General features: G+C 37.8%; 1 protein-coding gene across 14 annotated transcripts in view; it reads left to right on the top strand.

Annotated features, from left to right (window-relative positions):
• The window catches only part of ZC3H14 (zinc finger CCCH-type containing 14), a 41,010-nt gene that overhangs the window by 13,961 nt on the left and 8,376 nt on the right, over positions 1 to 18,673 (top strand). For 7 of the 14 annotated variants that reach the window (XM_036429489.2, XM_036429459.2, XM_036429530.2 and 4 more), the window contains one exon: positions 13,992 to 14,066. The exons of 5 other annotated variants lie outside the window; for them this stretch is intronic. In XM_036429489.2, the coding sequence (XP_036285382.1) occupies positions 13,992 to 14,066 (75 nt within the window). Of the gene's footprint in view, positions 1 to 11,091; positions 12,294 to 13,991; positions 14,067 to 18,673 lie in introns of those variants that run through there. 2 more of the 14 variants (XM_036429564.2, XM_036429571.2) reach the window with 2 other exon arrangements.

The raw sequence follows: 18,673 nt of genomic DNA, 5'->3' as shown, positions 1-18,673 counted from the left end.
TTGTCTGGCCCTGATTCGGCCCAGCCCTTCCCCCGCTGCTTTCCACTGTTTCTCCCATCCCCATTAGGAAATATTCTAGTTTCTTTTTCTCTTCTGTGATTTGAATTTATTTTAAAATCCCACCAAAAGTATAGGCTCATCATGTTGTTTCTAACTTACACTTTGCTAAGATTGGAATGTTTATTATTTCTCTTCATCTGTATCCTTTAAATAATTCCAGGTTCATTTCAGATTTACTTGTTTCATGAAGCTTTATGAGTTTATCCTATATTTGTTTCTTTGTTCTCTCTTTTAAAAAAATCTTTGATTGTACTGTACAATTTCCATGTCAAGGTTATTTGCAGTTCCAATAAAGGATGAACCTGAGCACAGGAAAATCGCAAGCCAGCCAGGAGGTAGTAACTGGGAGGTGTGAGTGGGCCAGTTTGTGAAGAGCAACTGAGTTTGAACTTCAGTAGAAATAGGAATGGCAGTAGATTGAATGAAGCCCATGATTTCATGATATTTGTAACTTTTTTTTACAGTGATGATTTTAAAAAGTAGACCCTTAATTAGTCACTTTCTGGAAAATAATAGATTATAAACCAAGTAAATAATTGAGCATTTCTACTGTCTTTCCTTTAAGAATGGTGCCACTGGGTAACAAAGTGGTATAGGAGTTAGCACATATTTTTGTAAGTAAAGTTTTCTTGGAACCACCATGCTTATTCATTTATGTATTATCTCTGGCTGTTTTTGTTCTATAACCGTAGAGTTGAATAGTTGCAACAGACCATGTAACCCACATAACCTAAAATAGAAGAAGTGACAGAAGCATCTTATGAAATCATTCTAGCTAATAAAAGGAAAATCAGCCATTTTGTTCCTCCTGATGAAAGAATAAAATTCTACCTTAGTCTTGCCAGAGTGATCAAGTCTGATAACAGCGGTCAGCTTGAAGGAAGTACAAAGGCCAAGGAAGCATGTTGGCTGACCTACCCCATGTGTGTACAGCAAGCAAAGTACAGTTTCTGGGAGTTACATAGGTTAGAAAGCCAAGAGTTCTAGATTAAAAGACCTAAAAGACAAATTAAAATAAAGGTGGTAAAGTTAAGCTCTAGTGTCTAGGGCTTGTGGGATAAAACCACAAAGAAACACTATTACTGTGAAAGGCAATAGTGACTCTTTTGGAGAGGACTTACTAGGATGGAGCTTGTGAGGGGCTTCTCAGGTGCTGACATAGCTACTTCCTTGGCCTAGATGACAGTTGTAAGGATGTTTTTGCCATATGAAAATTCATTGAGCTGTTATTTGTTTTGTGTGGTTTTCTATATCATTGTTTTGTTTTAAAATGAGACAATAGAAGTGATATTAAGGACCTCTACTGATGGAGGACTATTACTGCTCTTAGTAGATTCATTTGTTCAGAAGTACAAAGTGACACTCTGCAAAAAGCCATTATTAGTCAGTGTGCTTACGCATTGTTTTACAGGTTTTTCTATGACAGGTTTTTGCTTTTTTTTTTTTTTTTTTAATATAGATATGAGTTGTTCATAGTGTTCTCTCATTTCTCAAGCCTCAGTGTTTTTACTAGCCTACCCTAGCACCTCACAATATTTGTGTGTTTGCTCTTATTTTTAATATATTCAATTTTAAAATGAATTTTTCATAGTCTGTCTTTTCAAATGTATACATTTAGGCTATAAATTTCTCTTGATGTGGTTTCACTGTATATCACATATTTTGATACAATATGTTTTCATTATTCTAAGCATCTTTAATTCCCACTTAGATTCTAATCCATGGATTATTTGGAAGTGTTATTAATTTACATGCATGGAGATTTTTGTTATTTGTCTTTTAATCTTTTTTTCCTTTTTATAGAACTGACATTATTGCTTTGTAGTCAGGCAATGTGCTAAGTATTTTTGAAAATTAAGACTTAAGACTACTTTATGTGCATTTTAGAAGAAAGTGGACTCTTAATTGTTGGCTTGAGAATTTAGCATTTAGTAAAGCTCTACGTGTTTAGATGTTCGTCTTGATCTTGCTGCGTCCTTGTTCTGCTTGACTCGGTAATTGAGAGAAGGTCTTGAGGTTGCCCATCAGGATGACAAGCTTATCTTAATTTCTCTATACTTCTGTGGCTTTTAAACTAGGTGCATGCATATTTAAAACTGTTACATCTTCTAGATGAGAACCTTTTATCTTTATGAACTTTAATATCAAATGATGCTTTTATCTTATATTAATATTGCCAATTAGTATTTTCCTCATCTCTCTGTTTTCCATGTCTGTTTTAAGTCTTTTCTATCTTTATGCTTTGGGCATATTTATCTCTTAAATGTCATAAAGCTAGATTATTATTTTTTAATTGTTTCTGAGTTTGTCCTATATTGGAGAGTTTAAACGATTCACATTTATTATTATTTTAATAGAACCTATGTTTTTAATTTTAATCAGAAGAAAACTTGTTTTATCCATCTTGTAAGGGTGCTTGAAATATACAGAGGGTGGGAAAAGTAGGTTTACAGTTGTGAGTATATGAAAGAAACAGTTTCTTCTTGTACTATTATTAACTAATTAAATTTTTTCTTATATTTTTTATTAAATTATCTGTGTACATATCTTACCATTGTTCCTCCCCTCCCATACATACCCTCCCTTCTCAGAGTTTTGTGTCCATTGGTTGTACTTATATGCATGTATACAAGTCCTTCAGTTGATCTCTTATCTCCCCCAGATCTTCCTACCCTCCCCACTGTAATTTGACAGTCTGCTTGTTGCTTTACTGTCTCTATATCTATCTTTTGGTTCATCAGTTTATAATATTCTTTTTTATCCATAAATGAGTGAGGTCATGTGGTGTTTCTCTTTCATTGACTGGCTTATTTCACTCAGCATGATGTTCTCCAATTCCATCCAGGCTGCTGCAAATGATAAGAATTCCTTCTTTTTTTATGGCAGCATAGTATTCCATTGTGTAGATGTACCATAGGTTTTAAAAAATATATATATTTTATTGATTTTTACACAGAGAGGAATTGAGAGGGATAGAGAGTTAGAAACGTTGATGAGAGAGAAACATCGACCAGCTGCCTCTTGCATACCCCCCACTAGGGATGTGCCCGCAACCAAGCTACGTGCCCTTGACCGGAATCGAACCTGGGACCTTTCAGTCCGCAGGCCGACGCTCTATCCATTGAGCCAAACCGGTTTCGGCTGCTGTACCATAGTTTCTTGATCCAATCATCTGCTGATGGGCATCTAGGCTGTTTCCAAATCCTAGCTATTGTAAATTGTGCTGTTACGAACATAGGGGTGCATTTATCCTTTCTGATTGGTGTTTCTAGTTTCTTGGGATACAATCCTAGGAGTGGGATTACTGGGTCAAATGGGAGTTCCATTTTCAGTCTTTTGAGGAAACTCCATACTGTTCTCCACAGTGGTTGCTATTAATTATTTTAAAAGAATTTTTATAAGAGCTTATTTAAGCCACATAAATCTACAACATGCTGGAGATCAAAAACTTAAGTGCTCTGTAATTGTTATTATTACCAACCTACTTTTGTAGCTCACCCCTGTTTATACTAATAAAGACAAGTAACATTCTGCTTTTTTTAATATGTATATTTTTTTTACTGATTTCAGAAAGGAAGGAAAAGGGAGAGAGAGATAGAAACATCAGTGATAAGAGAAAATCACCAATCGGCTGCATCCTGCACGCCCCACACTAGGGACTGAGCCCACAACCTGGACGTGTGCCCTGACCGGGAATTGAACTGTGACTTCCTGGTTTATAGGTTGACGCTCAACCACTGAGCCATGCAGGCTGGGTTCTGTTTTTACTTTTATTAGCATCTATATCATGCTGAATTTACTCCTAGGCCATAAGGTTTCATTTCTCCAGTTTCTTGTATATCATTTTCTTCTGTGCAGCCTCCTCTTCTGGTTTAGGAGGAGGTTTAAGATCCTTGTTTTCATTAAGGATTACCTCCATGTGTGGATTAATCTGTCCATGAGCTTTGTAGGCTCTACACCGTATCTTGGGAGTTGGTGTAGAACCTACAAAGGTGCTCAGTGACCAGAGAATCTGCATCTAAACCTTTAAGTTCAGCATTACTGTGCATTTTTAAGCATGTGCTGCAAAAATTCACTCCTTAAAAAAATATATATATATTATTGATTTTTTACAGAGAGGAAGGCAGAGTTAGAAACATCGATGAGAGAGAAACATTGATCAGCTGCCTTCTGCACACCCTCTACTGGGAATGTGTCCACAACCAAAGTACATACCCCTGACCAGAATCGAATCCAGGATCCCCCAGTCCACAGGCTGACGCTCTATCTACTGAGCCAAACTGGTTTTGGAGAAAATTCACTCTTTTTGGGCAACTGATCCTGTGTACCCACTGTTAGGCTTGGGTTCACCCTACTAGCTCCAACATTGTAACCACAGAATGGCACACATTGCTTCTGAAAAGTGACATCCTTCAGATATATGGTGGCTTTTCAGCAATGCATACCTTTGAGGGGTTTCATGAATGTTCTTAAAGTGAACATGAAGATTTGAACCCATTTGATTTGCAAGCAGCTTTTATGAGATTTTCTGGTCAAGTGAATAGTGAGCAATTTTCAGAGGTCACTTCAGGCCACTTTTATTAGAATTACTGATGTAGTTGGACTAGTTTCTTTTTATTTGTATTTGCATTTGCTTGCTTTTGTTTTTCCTCTTTTTCCTTTATTCATTAATTACTATTGTTATTGTTGTTGATTATCTATTTCTACTCCCCCCCACTAATTTAAACTTAAACATTCCATTTCTGTTCTTTTAGTGGTGACCACTGAAATTTTATCAAGCTGGTTTAATTGGATATTCTAAAAGTTAATATTCTGACCCCATTCTCAAATAGTAAACGAACTTTGGGATACCTTAGCACTAGTCTTTACCCTCCTGACTTATGTTATGTTCGTGTTATTTTTAAATGCATAAATTGAGCTGCATTATCTTATTTTACCTAGGCAATGTATGCTTAGATATACCAATGTTTATCATTTTTAATTTTCATATATTTTTTTATAAAATGTATTTTATTGATTTTTTTTTTACAGAGAGGAAGGGAGAGGGATAGAGAGTTAGAAACATCGATGAGAGAGAAACATCAGTCAGCTGCCTCTTGGACACCCCCTACTGAGGATGTGCCCCCAACCAAGGTACATGCCCTTGACTGGAATTGATCCCAGGATCCTTGAGTCCGCATGCCGATGCTCTATCTACTGAGCCAAACTGGTTAGGGCAATTTTCATACCTCTTGAACGTTATTTGGGGAATCATTATTTTCTAATACTTTGCAGTATTTTTGAAGTATATTCTTTGGAAGTTTCTTTAGAACAGGTCTATTAGTAGTAAATTTCCCAGGAGCCTGTTTATAGACATTTTAAAAAAATTATATTTATTTATTTAAATTGATTTCAGACGGAAGAGAAAGGGAGAGAGCTAGAAACATCATTGATGAGAGAGAATCATTGATTGGCTGCCTCCTGCACACCCCACACTAGGGTTGAGCCTGCAACCCAGGTATGTGCCCTGACCAGGAAATGCACTGAGCCAAAGCTGGTAGGGCTATAAACATTTTTTTCTCCTTATTCTTGGGCTGTAGTTTTTCCGGATACCCATATCTAGGTTAACAATAGTCATTTGCTCTTAGCACCTTGTATATCTTATTCTGTTGTCTTCTGGCTTCCATTGTTGTTGAGTGGACTTCTGTTATTCTAATTGTCTGTTGTTCCTTTGTAGGTGATCTGTCCTTTCTCTGGCTGCTTTCAAGATCTCTTTGTCTTTGATGTTCTACAGTTTCACTACGATGTGTCTAGGCATGGATTTCCTTTTATTTTTCCTCCTTGGTATATGTTGTATAAAAATATTTAAAATAAAAAATTTCACATTATGAAATACATGTTCACTGCAGAAAATTTGAAAAAACAAAACAAATCATTGTAATATCTGCTGATAAATTAGAAAAATCGTATAGAGAAATTTAAAATAAAAAAACATTTCTGCCTTGGCCGGTGTTGCTCAGGGGTGGAGTGTTGGCCTGTAGATCAAAGGATTTCTGGTTTGATTCTCAGTCAGGGGCATGTATCTGGGTTGCAGATTTGTTCCCTGGCCTCAGTTGGGATGCATTTGAGAGGCAATCAGTTGATATGTCTCTCACATCTCTGTTTCTCTCTCTCTCTCTCCCCACCTCCCTCCCTCCTTCCTACTCTCTCTAAAAAGTGTGTGTGTGTGTATCCTTGTATGAGGATTAACAACATAAAAAGGCAACATTTCTTTTTCTTCTCCACACTGATCCTCCCTATGGCCACTACTTTTGAATGATTGTTTTTATGATTCTTAATTTTCTCCATGTTTGTAATAATTTGCTTATACCTACCTTAATTCACCAAGTGTAAGATGGTATCTTTTGATTTCTTTCATATATCAGAATCTAACTCACTTTTTCCTCTCTAAGCCCATTTTGTAAAATCACTATTCTTATTTATTGGTTACTTTTGTAATGTTAAAAAGTACAGTTAAATATATTTTGTCTGATTTAACTATATTTCAGTATGTTTTGACTTCCCAATTTTAGTACATTTCAACTCCCAAGACATAAGAATATTTATGTTCTTTAATTCTTTTTCTCCTATCTTTTATTTTTATTTTTTTAATATTTTATTGAATTTTTACAGAGATGATGGGAGGGGGATAGAGAGTTAGAAACATCAGTGAGAGAGAAACATAAGAGAAACATTCATTGATATCAGCTGCCTCCTGCACACCCCCTACCGGGAATGTGCTTGCAACCAAGGTATGTGTCCTTGACCGGAATCAAACCTGAGACCCTTCAATCCGTAGGCCAACGCTCTATTCACTGAGCCAAACCGGTCAGGGTCTCCCATCTTTTATACTTGGTCATCTCATGATTGCATTTACATTTTTTTTCTGTTTCCTGTTACACTACCATTCTTTTTAGATTGCTCTAAAAATTGAGAACCAATAAGCATTTATATAATTAAGACTACAAATATTACTCTTTACAGGGCCAAATTAAAATTTTATTTAGTGGTTCCCTAGATTTTTTTATTTTTCCCCCTTTTTGTAGTTTTTTTTGTTTTCCTTCATTCTTTTTTTTTATCCCCTTTTTGCCTGCCTGTATTATAACTTAAAGATCTGTCATTTTATACCATTAAACTTTGGGTTCTCTTTTGCTAATCTGATTGGTTGTTCTCTAGGTCTGCCTCAAGGATATCATACCTGGATATATTTTCCTCGTTTGCTCTGCATTTCCTGGGTCCCACATAGTCTTCTCAGTATATTCTATTTTGTCACTACATCATGAAGAAACTTAAACAGTAGGGGAGATAAATTTTCTGAGGTCTTAGAAATCTAAAGTGTTTAAAGGAGCATGTCTGAGATAGTGTTTCCTCTCCTTGAACTATGTTCTTTCAGATGTCCACATATTATAGTTTGTTCAAAAGTCATCTCTGGCCCTAGCTGGTTTGGCTCAGGGGGTAGAGCATTGGCCTGCGGACTGAAGGGTCCCAGGTTATATTCTGGACAAGGGCACATGCCCTGGTTGCAGGCTCAGTCCCCAGTAGGGGACATGTAGGAGGCAGCCAATCCATGATTTCTCTTTGATGTTTCTCTCTCTCTCTCTCTCTCTCTCCCTTCCTCTCTGAAATCAATAAAGAAATATATATTTTTTTAAAAAAGTCATCTCTCTGAGGTCTTCCCCAACCCCACATTCCCTAACTCACCTTTCTAAGCTATATGTTTCTCTGTAGTACTTATTGCCACTTACATATTTTATATTTTCATAATTTAGATAATTTTACCCATACTTAGGATTTTAAATATGTATCATCAACTTTGTTTTTTTTTATTTATTTATTTTTATTTTTAGTTATTGATGTTATAGAGAGTTGGTAGGAGTAGAAACATACATAGCTTTGTTGTTCCACTAATGTATACATTCATTGATTGCTTTTTGTATGTGCCTTGACTGGAGATTGAACTCACAACCTTGGTGTATCGGGATGATGCTATAATCAACTGAGGTACCTGGCCAGGGCTAAACTATGCTAGATATATGTATTTAAATATGTTTTTATTTATTTCATAGAGAGGCAGAGAGAAAGAGAGACAGACAGACAGATATCAGTGATGGGAGAATCATTGATTGGCTGCTTTCTGTACTCCCCCTACTGGGTATTGAGCCTGACACACAGGCATGTGCCCTGAGCGGGAATCAATCCAACCATGACCTATGACCTCCTGGTTCATAGTCAACTTAACCACTGAGTCACATTAGCCAGGCTTAACAAATATTTTCTCTTCTCAGCCAGACTATAAGCTCTTTGTGTTGGTTGTTCGTGTCTTTTACTGAGTACCCAGAACAGTGCATGGCATATGTAAGAGCTCAGGAAATATTTATGTCACTCCTGCCTTACCTCTCAATTGCAGTTTTCCCAGGGTCTCGTTTGGCTTTTCTGCTCTGCCTCATAGCCAGTATTTGCCTGCATATTTTTTATTTTCCAGAAGTGGTTGAAATCTCATCTGCTATGATCTCTTCTCTAAGCCCATCTTTAAATCAGTGATCTCTATTATTGACCATACAATTTTTTATATACTAAAATAATTTCTCAGCTCTTACACTCAATAATGTATTTTATTTACATTTACACCCTCTATTATTATTGTGTATGTTAGAACATGTAAAAAATAGAACTCTGAGAAGGATAGAGATAATAAATATTTCTATTGTGATTTCTAAAGAATTTCTGATACTTTCTTCCTACATTTAAAAAAATATATATTTTATTGATTTTGTACAGAGAGGAAGGGAGAGAGATAGAGAGTTAGAAACATCAATGAGAGAGGGTCATCGAGCATCTGCCTCTTGCACACCTCCCACTGGGGATATGCCCGCAACCAAGGTACATGCCCTTGACCGGAATCGAACCTGGGACCTTTCTGTCCCCAAGCCGACACTCTATCCATTGAGCCAAACCGGTTTCGGCTTCCTCCTACATTTTATTGGCTAATCTTAGAGACCCAATTTGGAATTCATTGCTGTATGTTGAAGACTTGTGCCCTTTAAGTTCCTTCCTTTTCATGGACTCTCTTGAGGAGAGGATATAATTGCATATACTTGATCTATCATGTTGGACTGGAAGCACTTAGAGGATCTTAGTAAAAGAGGAGGTTTATATTAAGAGAAAACTAGGGAAATCCCCCTGTGCTCTGCCCACTGTCTTCCTCAGAGGTAAGCACTGCACCCAAACTAGTTTTGTGTGCTTTCTGGTCTTTCTGGCTTTTTAAAAATGTATATACATGTTCACTTTTCTGTACAAAGTAGAATTACATCTATATTTATGTGCATGCACATATATGTGTATATAAAATAGGAATTATACTATGTGAATTTCTCTGACATTTTATTCCACATGATACAGCAAGAAGAGAAATATAAGATAGTGACTGTGACTGACTAAATGGACTTAGGGGGCCTGATTGCTTGGGTGTTAATCCAGGCTCTGCCACTTACTAGCTGACATTAACCTTTCAAGGTTCCAGTTTCCTTAAAATATGTAAAATTCCTCTGCTGGTAGATATTTACACTAGAATCTATAGAAGGATCTTAGCTTATTTTGCATTCTAAAGTTGGTCTAGGCACAATGGGTGACAACAAGAATCTTCAGATGGGCTTTTTTTTTTAGCTACCTTGTTTCCTTGTGACTCCTCTCTGCTTTTCTCATTCAAGTATCAATATGTTTGCTACCCTCCAGTAACCACCTGGTTTGCAGGTGGCACACAGCTCTTCTTAATGTATGCTATAGGTGTCATCCATAAGCTCGTGCTCTTAAAAAGTTCTGTGTGAATCCAATGCCTTGTAAATTTTGAAAATTTTCTATCCAAAGATTTTTAAAGAATTAGGTTAATTTACAGATACAATAGAGAAATGAATAAAGATTACTAAATAAACTTAAACATTTTTTCTTTATTCTATTATTGTGACAATATCTATTTAGCTGAGAAACCAAAGGCTACAATTATTTATAAGAATTACTCTTTTGCCCAGCCTGTGTGGCTCAGTGCTTGAGTATCAACCTGTGAATCAGAAGGTCAGGGTTTGAGTCCCTGTCAGGGCACAAGCCCGGGTTGTGGGCTCTATCCCCAGTAGGGTCATGCAGGAGGCAGCCAATCAATGACTCATTCGTCATTGATGTTTCTCTCTCTCTCCTCCCTTCTTCTCTGAAATCAATAAAAATATATTAAAATCATTTTTTTGGAGAAGCACTGGGTAGTCGTATTCACCATCTTACATCTTCATATTTTAAATTGGCGATACTCCCAAATTGACCTATAAATTTAACTCAGTGTTTTAAAATTCCTGCTTGTTTTTTTGCAGAAATTGGCAAACTATTCCTAAAATTGATATGGAAATGAAAAGAACCTAAATAGCCAAAACTATTGAAAAATAATAAAGTTGAAGGACTTATATTTTCTTTTTAATATATTTTATTGATACTTTACAGAAAAGAGAAAGGGAGAGAGATAGCCAGAAACGTCAATGAGAGAGAAACATCGACCAGCTGCCTCCTGCACACCCCCCACTGGGGATGTGCCCGCAACCAATGTACATGCCCTTGCCCGGAATCGAACCTGCGAACTTTCAGTCCGCAGACCGATGCTCTACTGCTGAGTCAAACCGGTCTCGGCAAGTTGAAGGACTTATATTTTCTAATTTCAAAACTTGCTACAGACTTACAGTAATTAAAACTGGTACTCTCATAAGGTATAAAAAAGACCAATGGAATCAAATTGAGAATTCAGAAATGGACCATACATTTATGATCAGTTGGTTTTCAACAAGTATATCAAGACAACCTAGTGGGGGAAAGAATAGTCTTTTTCAATAGATGGTGTTGGACAGCTGGATAACTATAGGCAAAAGAATGATGTTGACTACTACATATATAAATTTTAACTCAAAATGGGTCGAAGACCTAAATATAAGAGCTAAAATTATAGAACTCTTAGGAGAAAACATAGGTGTAAATAAATAAGCAAGCTTGGTATAGGCAGGCAATGGTTTCTTGGATATGGCACCAAAAGTCAAAGAAATTAGATCAATTGGATTTGATCAAAGTTTAAAATTGGTGTGTTTCAAGAAAATGAAAAGGTAATCCATAGAATGGAAGAAAACCACATATCTAATAATGTTTTAGCATCAAGCCAAGGCAAAGTCTTCATTTTCCCTATCTTTAAATTTCTACCATTTCATATCAGTGTGTTGAATTCCATTATAGCCACATATTTTTAGAGAGATTTGTGTGTGATCATGAGTCCAATAACCCTCCCTGTCCTCTGATTACAAAGGAAATGCTAGATACTCTCTCCTTTACCATTTTTAAGGGAAGAAACTGAAGTTTCTAAACACTGTAAATAATCTGAAGCTTAAAAACTATTATTTAATAGATGTCAGGACAAAATTATACTTAATTCACATTATATCCCAATATAAAGTACTTAATGTTGTTATATTGCTTAATTTACATCCCAAACCTTCAGTGCTCCTTGTCATGAGGTTAGTAATAGAAAAATTCTTTGTGTGTCACATGTCTGTTTTCAGCCAATCAGAAGCCAGATTCTCTTGTATGTAATAATAGGGCTTACTGTTTGGAGAGGAGCTATAAGTAGGACTTTTGAGTTTTGACTACAGAAATATACAATCCTGTGTTTTTAGTTACAGGTTTAAAATGTTATTCATTCTTAATGCTGCTTAAAGTAAAAGTCTTAATTACTATTACTTTTGATGAAACAATTTAATGGGCTTCAAAGGAAAATATTTAAAAAATAGGAGGGAGAGAGAATTTTATGAAAATGTCTTCAAGGTTTTCACCATCTTTACCGATTTTCGTCTCACCTGAGCCAGTTGACTTAGGTTCTGTAACAAGTTCCTCTTGTTCACTGAATGAGCTAGACAATATTTCCCATCTTTTAAGGAAAATATCAACTGATATCAATGAAATTAAAGAAATGAAAACAGCAATGTTGACAGCGGAAGCAAATCTTTTTGATCTAAAAGTTAGAGTGTCACAGAATGAAGCAAAAATTTCATCTTTGGAGGTTAAAATGAATGAATATTCAACATCAACAGCTGAATGCGACAGAGAGTTTAAAGGTTTTCAAGAGGAAGTAGATTTTGAGTCACAGTCAAGGACTACTGATGTAAAAATAATTGGCTTCCTTAGCAACGTTGAGAAAGGTAAATTCATAGTGTGATAGATTCTAGGTACCCATGGCACTATATATTTTCCTGTAACCTGATTAGTTCTCATACAGAGGCAGCATGTCACCAAGAGCTTGAAAGTTTTCATGGACATTTAATGACAAAATTGGATCCTGCATGATTTAACTTAGAAGTCTAGAACTTAACCAGAATTTTGTCCTCTCTAGTGGGTCTCTCTGAAATGATGTGTTGAAAAGATAAGGGAGCAAAGAGAAATGAAGCAAAAGTTGAAATGTGAGAAAATGGTCCTTTTTTTTTTTTAATATCTTGGGAATTTCTTTTTAAATGTAAAACCTGTTGTATTTTAATTAAAAGAGCATTTTTTTCCTAATCCATGTCAGTTTCTCAGGAATGCTAGCTTGACCAAATGACATCTGTCTTTCATTTTCAGGTCAGCTCCTTAAAATTTACTGTATTTTTACCATGATAATTTTGGAAGGAATTAACTTTTATTTTGGTTTACCACTACAGAGTAATGTAACTTATATTTTAAAAGAAAACAGCTGATACAATTTTGAAAAATAGCTTTTACAATTTAAAAACTCTTTTAATGAAAATGGTAGTTGGCAGTTGCATGTTTTCGCTGAGTGAGCACAGGCTATCCTTGTGAAGCTGCCAGTAGTAGATACACTAAAAGTTAGCATGCAGGCACCTAACATTTCCGTTTGTGGAGCCCTGCCAGTCACATCCCTATCAATCAGGTTGTACTGTGTCTCAAGTTTGCAAGCGAGTGAGTACCTAATATATGCTGTGCATTGGATAGGGAGGTTTGGAGGAAGAGTGCTGTGTTGAAGATAGAGACAGTCAGTGCTGTGTCAGTGCTGTGTGTGTTTTGCAGTGTAACTATGAAGAAATATGAGTCTTTCTAGCTGAGCATCTTCTGGGACAGTGTTTCCCAAACTTTTGACATATGTGTACCTTTCTATAATTTTCGTAACGCTGACTATCCCTCGTACTCATGAGAACGTAGAATTAGGAGCAGCTAAGCGCGGTGCAGTGCATATCCCCACCAAACTCCGGTGCAACGTGTACCCCCACCAAACTCTTCCCGTACCCCTGGGGGTACGCGTACCACACTTTGGGAAACACGGTTCTGGGAAATCCAAGTGGTTATTTTCATGCTTTGGTAGGACCTGGACAGTACAGCTGAGAGTTATGCTTGTTCAGGGTTCTCTTTATATCCATGAAGCCATAGTTAGTCTTTTGGGCACTCTCTGACCAGATAACTCTGGAGGGTCTGGTTTTGTAAGTCCAGGGGGGGTGGAGTGAGTCATAATGGTGAAAGCCCAGGTGATGGAGGGAGATGCCTCTTACGTTGACCTTGCAGTTGGCAGTCGCCTGTCTCACATGGTGCGAGCTGTGGGTCCTTGCAGCACCGCCTTTGGCTTTTCTACCTTTTCCCCTTTATCTCCAGGCTTTCTCTCCAGCCCGGGAACACCAGCCTCCAGAGGGAGAACCAGGAATGCTGTTCGTTGCTCTTTTTGGTTTAATCCTGAGTACAAGTTTTTGTCTTACACACCTTTGGTCTAGAAATATTAGTAAATTGTATTATTTAAACTTTTATTTTTAAGACTTTTAAGAACCCAGAAAGATTATTTGAGGCTTAATTTCTGGGACATAAACATGCTGGTATTGTGTTTTAAGTTTAGTTAAGTTTTAAAATTTATATTGTAGGAACTCAGCAGAGGCCATTACTGTCCCGGCTGCAAATTGATCCAGTCATGGCAGAAACTCTGCAGATCAATCCAGGTTGGTAATCGTGTTAAGTTTTAAGTGTAATGGGGCATTTTTTAGTTGCTATTTCCATTCCTTACACTTCATTTAATGTGCCTTGTGTCTTTTAGATCCTGCCCTAAGGTGCTATGTTTAGGTCTGTGAAAATATTTTAGGGGCAGGTGACAAGATGTGCATTTTCTCTATGTTATATATGTTTACATTTTTCTCCTCATTCAAACCCTTTCTTCCATTGCTGCCATTTTACCTAGGACCCTGGAATTTGTTGGCTGCTCACTACCCTGCTCTAGGGATAACTAGAGTCCCTACCCTACTCTCCTCTCTGCCCAGCATTTGCCATTGCCCTGAGCTGCTGCAGTTTCACTGCCTGTTTTACTTCACTTTAGAATCTCATTGCCAAGGACACACCTAGGACTTGTGGTGGTTAAAGCCACTGGAACTTAAGTCTCTCCCACCCAACACAGTCCTAGCTACTTCAGGACTGGGACTAGTGCCTAACTTATCTCTGTTGCCAGATGCATATGGAATCCCTAATGTCTGCTGAATAAATGATGGGAGCCATTGGACACCTGCAAATTTAAATTCACAAGTCTTATTTTCTCCACTTCCTTCCGCTTCCTCCAAACCTGCTCTTCATTGGAAGCTCTGGTGCCTTGACCCTCTGCTTCTCTGCCCCTAACCAAATTTTCTTCCCCGTCATTGGGACTCCACAGTCTCCACCTGCACTACCTGACCTTGCCATGGCCTTTTGTGCTTGTCTTCTCCGAGGGTGACGTCCACCCACGTGCCAGCTCCTCACCTGCTGATGAGCACTCTGTTATCACCACACATGTCGCTTCAGTTTCTGCCTCTCTTATGGCTTCTCCCTCCTACCTATGCAGGGGGTTTGAAAGGGTTTAGAAATTCTCTGGTCTTGATTTTGCCCACTCATCTAATATTCCATCCTGCTTTCTACATAAGGGCATTTTCCTTCAAATGTTTGGCAGCTGAAGTCTGTGTATGTAATATCTGCTTAATCAACCCTCACAGATTCGTTTTGTTTCCTTTAGTTTTTATATTTATTCATGTGCCCATACAGTTTGAATCATCAAGTAGTTCTAGTAGGTTTATGAATGACTATATCCTTTGCTTACCTCCTATAATTTCTTTAATTGATTTTAGAGAAGGAAGTGGGGGGTGAGGGGAAGGGAGAGAGAAACATTGATGAGAAAGAGACATCGGTCAGTTGCTTCCCATACACATCCGGACCAGGATTGAACCCTAAACCTAGGTATGTGTCCTGACTGGGAATCGAACCCATGACCTTCCTGTGCATGGGACAACGCTCCAACCAATGCCACACCAGCCAGGTCTACTTTTTTTTTTTTTTTTTTAAACATACTGGTTTTCTTTCATGTATCACCACACATGTTGCAGTACTTCCTCTTATTTCTCTGAGGATATTGAGGGTAGTTTCAGACTTTTTTTTCTTGTCTTTTCTCCAAACTTGTTTTGATCACTGTCTTTTGTGAAAGAGGTTTTCCTCATATGACTGCAGGCCCTTGGTAGTCTTAGATTTAAGAGTGGGCACTTAGGAGGCTGTTGGTGCTCTGGGCTAATTAGCTGGGGTGTGTGTTTTGGACCTCACATAGGAACACAGATCTACAGTGGAGTATTATGTGTCTTGCTATCTAGTTTGGGACACCCTGATGTCAGGGTTTTTTAGTCCTTTCCTGTAGGTTGGTCAGCTTCTCTAAAGACCTTTCAAGCAATGGACTGGCTGGGAGCCAAGTGGGAAAGTAAATTCTCAGCATAAATTACTACAGAATCTTCACCTTAACAAGCCCCACCCTGTTTTCTGAATGGTACTTCTTTCAACCTGGCTGGCATCCGTTGGTGCAAAGACCCTCTGCTTTTAACTCAAGAATCTAAAGTGTTATTTTCTCCAAGGGAGAAACTGGTCAGAGGTTATCAGGAAACCTGCTTTTAACAGTTTTAATAGTATGCATTTAGTTCATGTTGTAGCACCTTTCTGTCAGAGACCAGGGTGCTTCATCCATAGGCGTCTCCCATGGTGACCAGTGAGAAAGTGGATCTCCAAGTATTCCAATGTCTTTACTATAGAGTAGGGGAAGAGAAACGAGAATTTAGGAATAACAAACTGTGCTTGAAATGGACACTGGAGCACACGTCTGTTCTGCCCACCCCTGGAAGTCCCAAGGTCCCCTATTTCTCAGCCGCTAGAGAGAGTCTTGGGATCCATGCTGGTTGGCTTCGTTATTGGCTTCAGACTCAGCTTTTGAAGATCTACTAAGTTGGTTTTTTACTTCCAAAGTGTGGTTGTATCTTCTCTCACAATCATTTTCTTTGTGGGTTTTTTAAAAATTAACTCTTGGTTGATATTTTAGTGGGGTTTCTGGAGGAAACAAAATGCTTGGGTCAGACACCTGTGTTCTTCACCCAGATGTCACTATTCCATCTGTCTAGTTCACCTTGACCTGAACATGTGAGAGCCCCACAACACTTCAAACTAAATAAATCTAAAACTGAGATTTATCTTTACCCTCTTTTATTTTTTATTAATTTTATTAACAGTTACCAGGACAACATTGGTTAATAAAATGATCCAGGGTGGGACAAAAGTAGGTTTACTGTTGTGAGTATCCAAAACACAGTGTTTATTCTTGTACTGTTATTTTTTTAAAATATATTTTTATTGATTTTAGAGAAGAAGGAAGAGAGAGAGAAAAAACATTAATAATGAGAGAGAATCATTGATTGGCTGCCTCCTGCACACCCCCTACTGGAGATTGAGCCTGCAACCCCAGGCATTTGCCCCTGACCGGAATCAAACCCACGACCCTTCAATCATAGGCCAATGCTCTATCCACTGAACTAAACAGCTAGGGCATTTTTAATTAATTTATAATTTTCCATATGAACACCTGTAAACCTCCTTTTGCCCCACCCTTTGGAGGTTTCAAATGTGCAGTTGTATAATACGTCATCCCATGTCAAATACTCCTTCACCCCATGTCAAATGCCCATCACCCCATGTCAAATACTCCTTCCATCACCATTTATCACCACCTTACCCTCTTCTACCTCTCCCGCCCTCCTTTCCTTCTATAACCAGTATGCTATTGTCTGTGTCTAGAGTTTTTGAGTCTTGTTTGTTGGTTGGTTTCAGTTTTATATTTCACATGTGCGTGAACGCATATGGTGGTTGACTTTTTCCATTTGCCTTATTTCACTTAGCATGATACTCGTTGCAAGTGGCAGTATTTTATCTTTTCTATGTGTGAGTAGTAATATTCCAATGTATGTATGTATCTCATCTTTTTTATCCAGTCATCTATGGAAGAACCCTCTGGTTGTTTCCTGTCTTGGGCATCTGTCTTTTCCCCTTTTAAATCAGCTCTTTCTCCTGTCCTCTATTTCCTGCATCAAGTTCCTCTTCCTCCTGCTCTCATTCATACACCTGTCTTTACCAGTCTCTGCTGCACAGGCAGGGACAATAGGCATGCCTCCTACTTGAGATAGTAGGTGAAAATACACCTGCTGTGAGCTGTTGGTGCTGATGGAGGGTGTTAGACTAGGAAAATGGGTAATAACCTTTTAACTTGAAGCCTCAGCATCTCTCCTAGGCAACAGCCTCATAACTGAGATCCAGGACTCCAGTCTATCTTACCACTGTTCCTTTTTTCTGAAAACCAGTGTAAACATGTGACTTCCCTACTTAGAAACCTCTCTGGGTTACTTACTACTTCTGGACCAGAATTTAAACACCTTTATGCCTCAGTCTTCCTTGCCACTCATCTGCAGAGCCCTCCAGCATACCACACTTCTCCCTACCTCAAATCCCTGTGCTCCTAATGAGGGAAGCCCTGCCTTTCTCCATACGGTATCTCCTCAGCACTTTCCCTCCTAATCTATTCCTGCTCATTCCTTTAGTATCTGCTGCACTTGTTCCTCCTCTGTAAGCCTTTCTTTTCCCAGTTGGAAGAGGTTCTGGTTAATAAAATGGGGTAAAATACCCCTTTTAGGTCACTTTTTGTGGCATACGGTTCTGAAATTTTTTTGTGAGTGTACCTAGCCAAGTATTCTCAGTTCAGTTATTTTCAGGGAATGAACATGAACGAATAGTCCGAATTTTGGTCTCTGTTATTTGCTTACCCGTGGAGCTCATTAACTCGAGTCAGTTGACTGCATATTGATAGGTCAGCCATCTCCACTCAGAGCTTGGTGTATTTTATAAAGTGTTGGGCCTAAGATGATGTTGCCGATAATGTGAGCTCTACTTATTTGCATTGAAGGTCATTGTGTTCCTTGCTGTATTTTTTTAAATGTCTGTTCATCTTAAAATCCTCTCAAAGTGGTCTTTATAACCAGGCGGAAATTATGACAGCTGAATTCTTATCATCAGGATGTGTTCATTTCTCTTAAGTGATACTGTGCAAAATGAACAAAGCAGATTTTAGAAAGCTTTTTACACAGTCTTTGTATCATAATTCTAGGGAACATTAGGGCTCTTTATTCTCCATGTTTTTAGAAAGTATTGTATTTAAAAATAAGTTCATATTATTAATATCCCATTAGATGCCTCATGTAAGAACCTTACCATTCTGTAGGTAAGGAGTGTT

This window comes from Pipistrellus kuhlii, unplaced genomic scaffold, assembly GCF_014108245.1.
Source record: "Pipistrellus kuhlii isolate mPipKuh1 unplaced genomic scaffold, mPipKuh1.p scaffold_m20_p_1, whole genome shotgun sequence".
NCBI classification, from domain to species: domain Eukaryota; kingdom Metazoa; phylum Chordata; class Mammalia; order Chiroptera; family Vespertilionidae; genus Pipistrellus; species Pipistrellus kuhlii.
The sequence above is the reverse complement of the archived record's forward strand: the minus strand, read 5'-3'. Positions and strand labels throughout refer to the sequence as shown.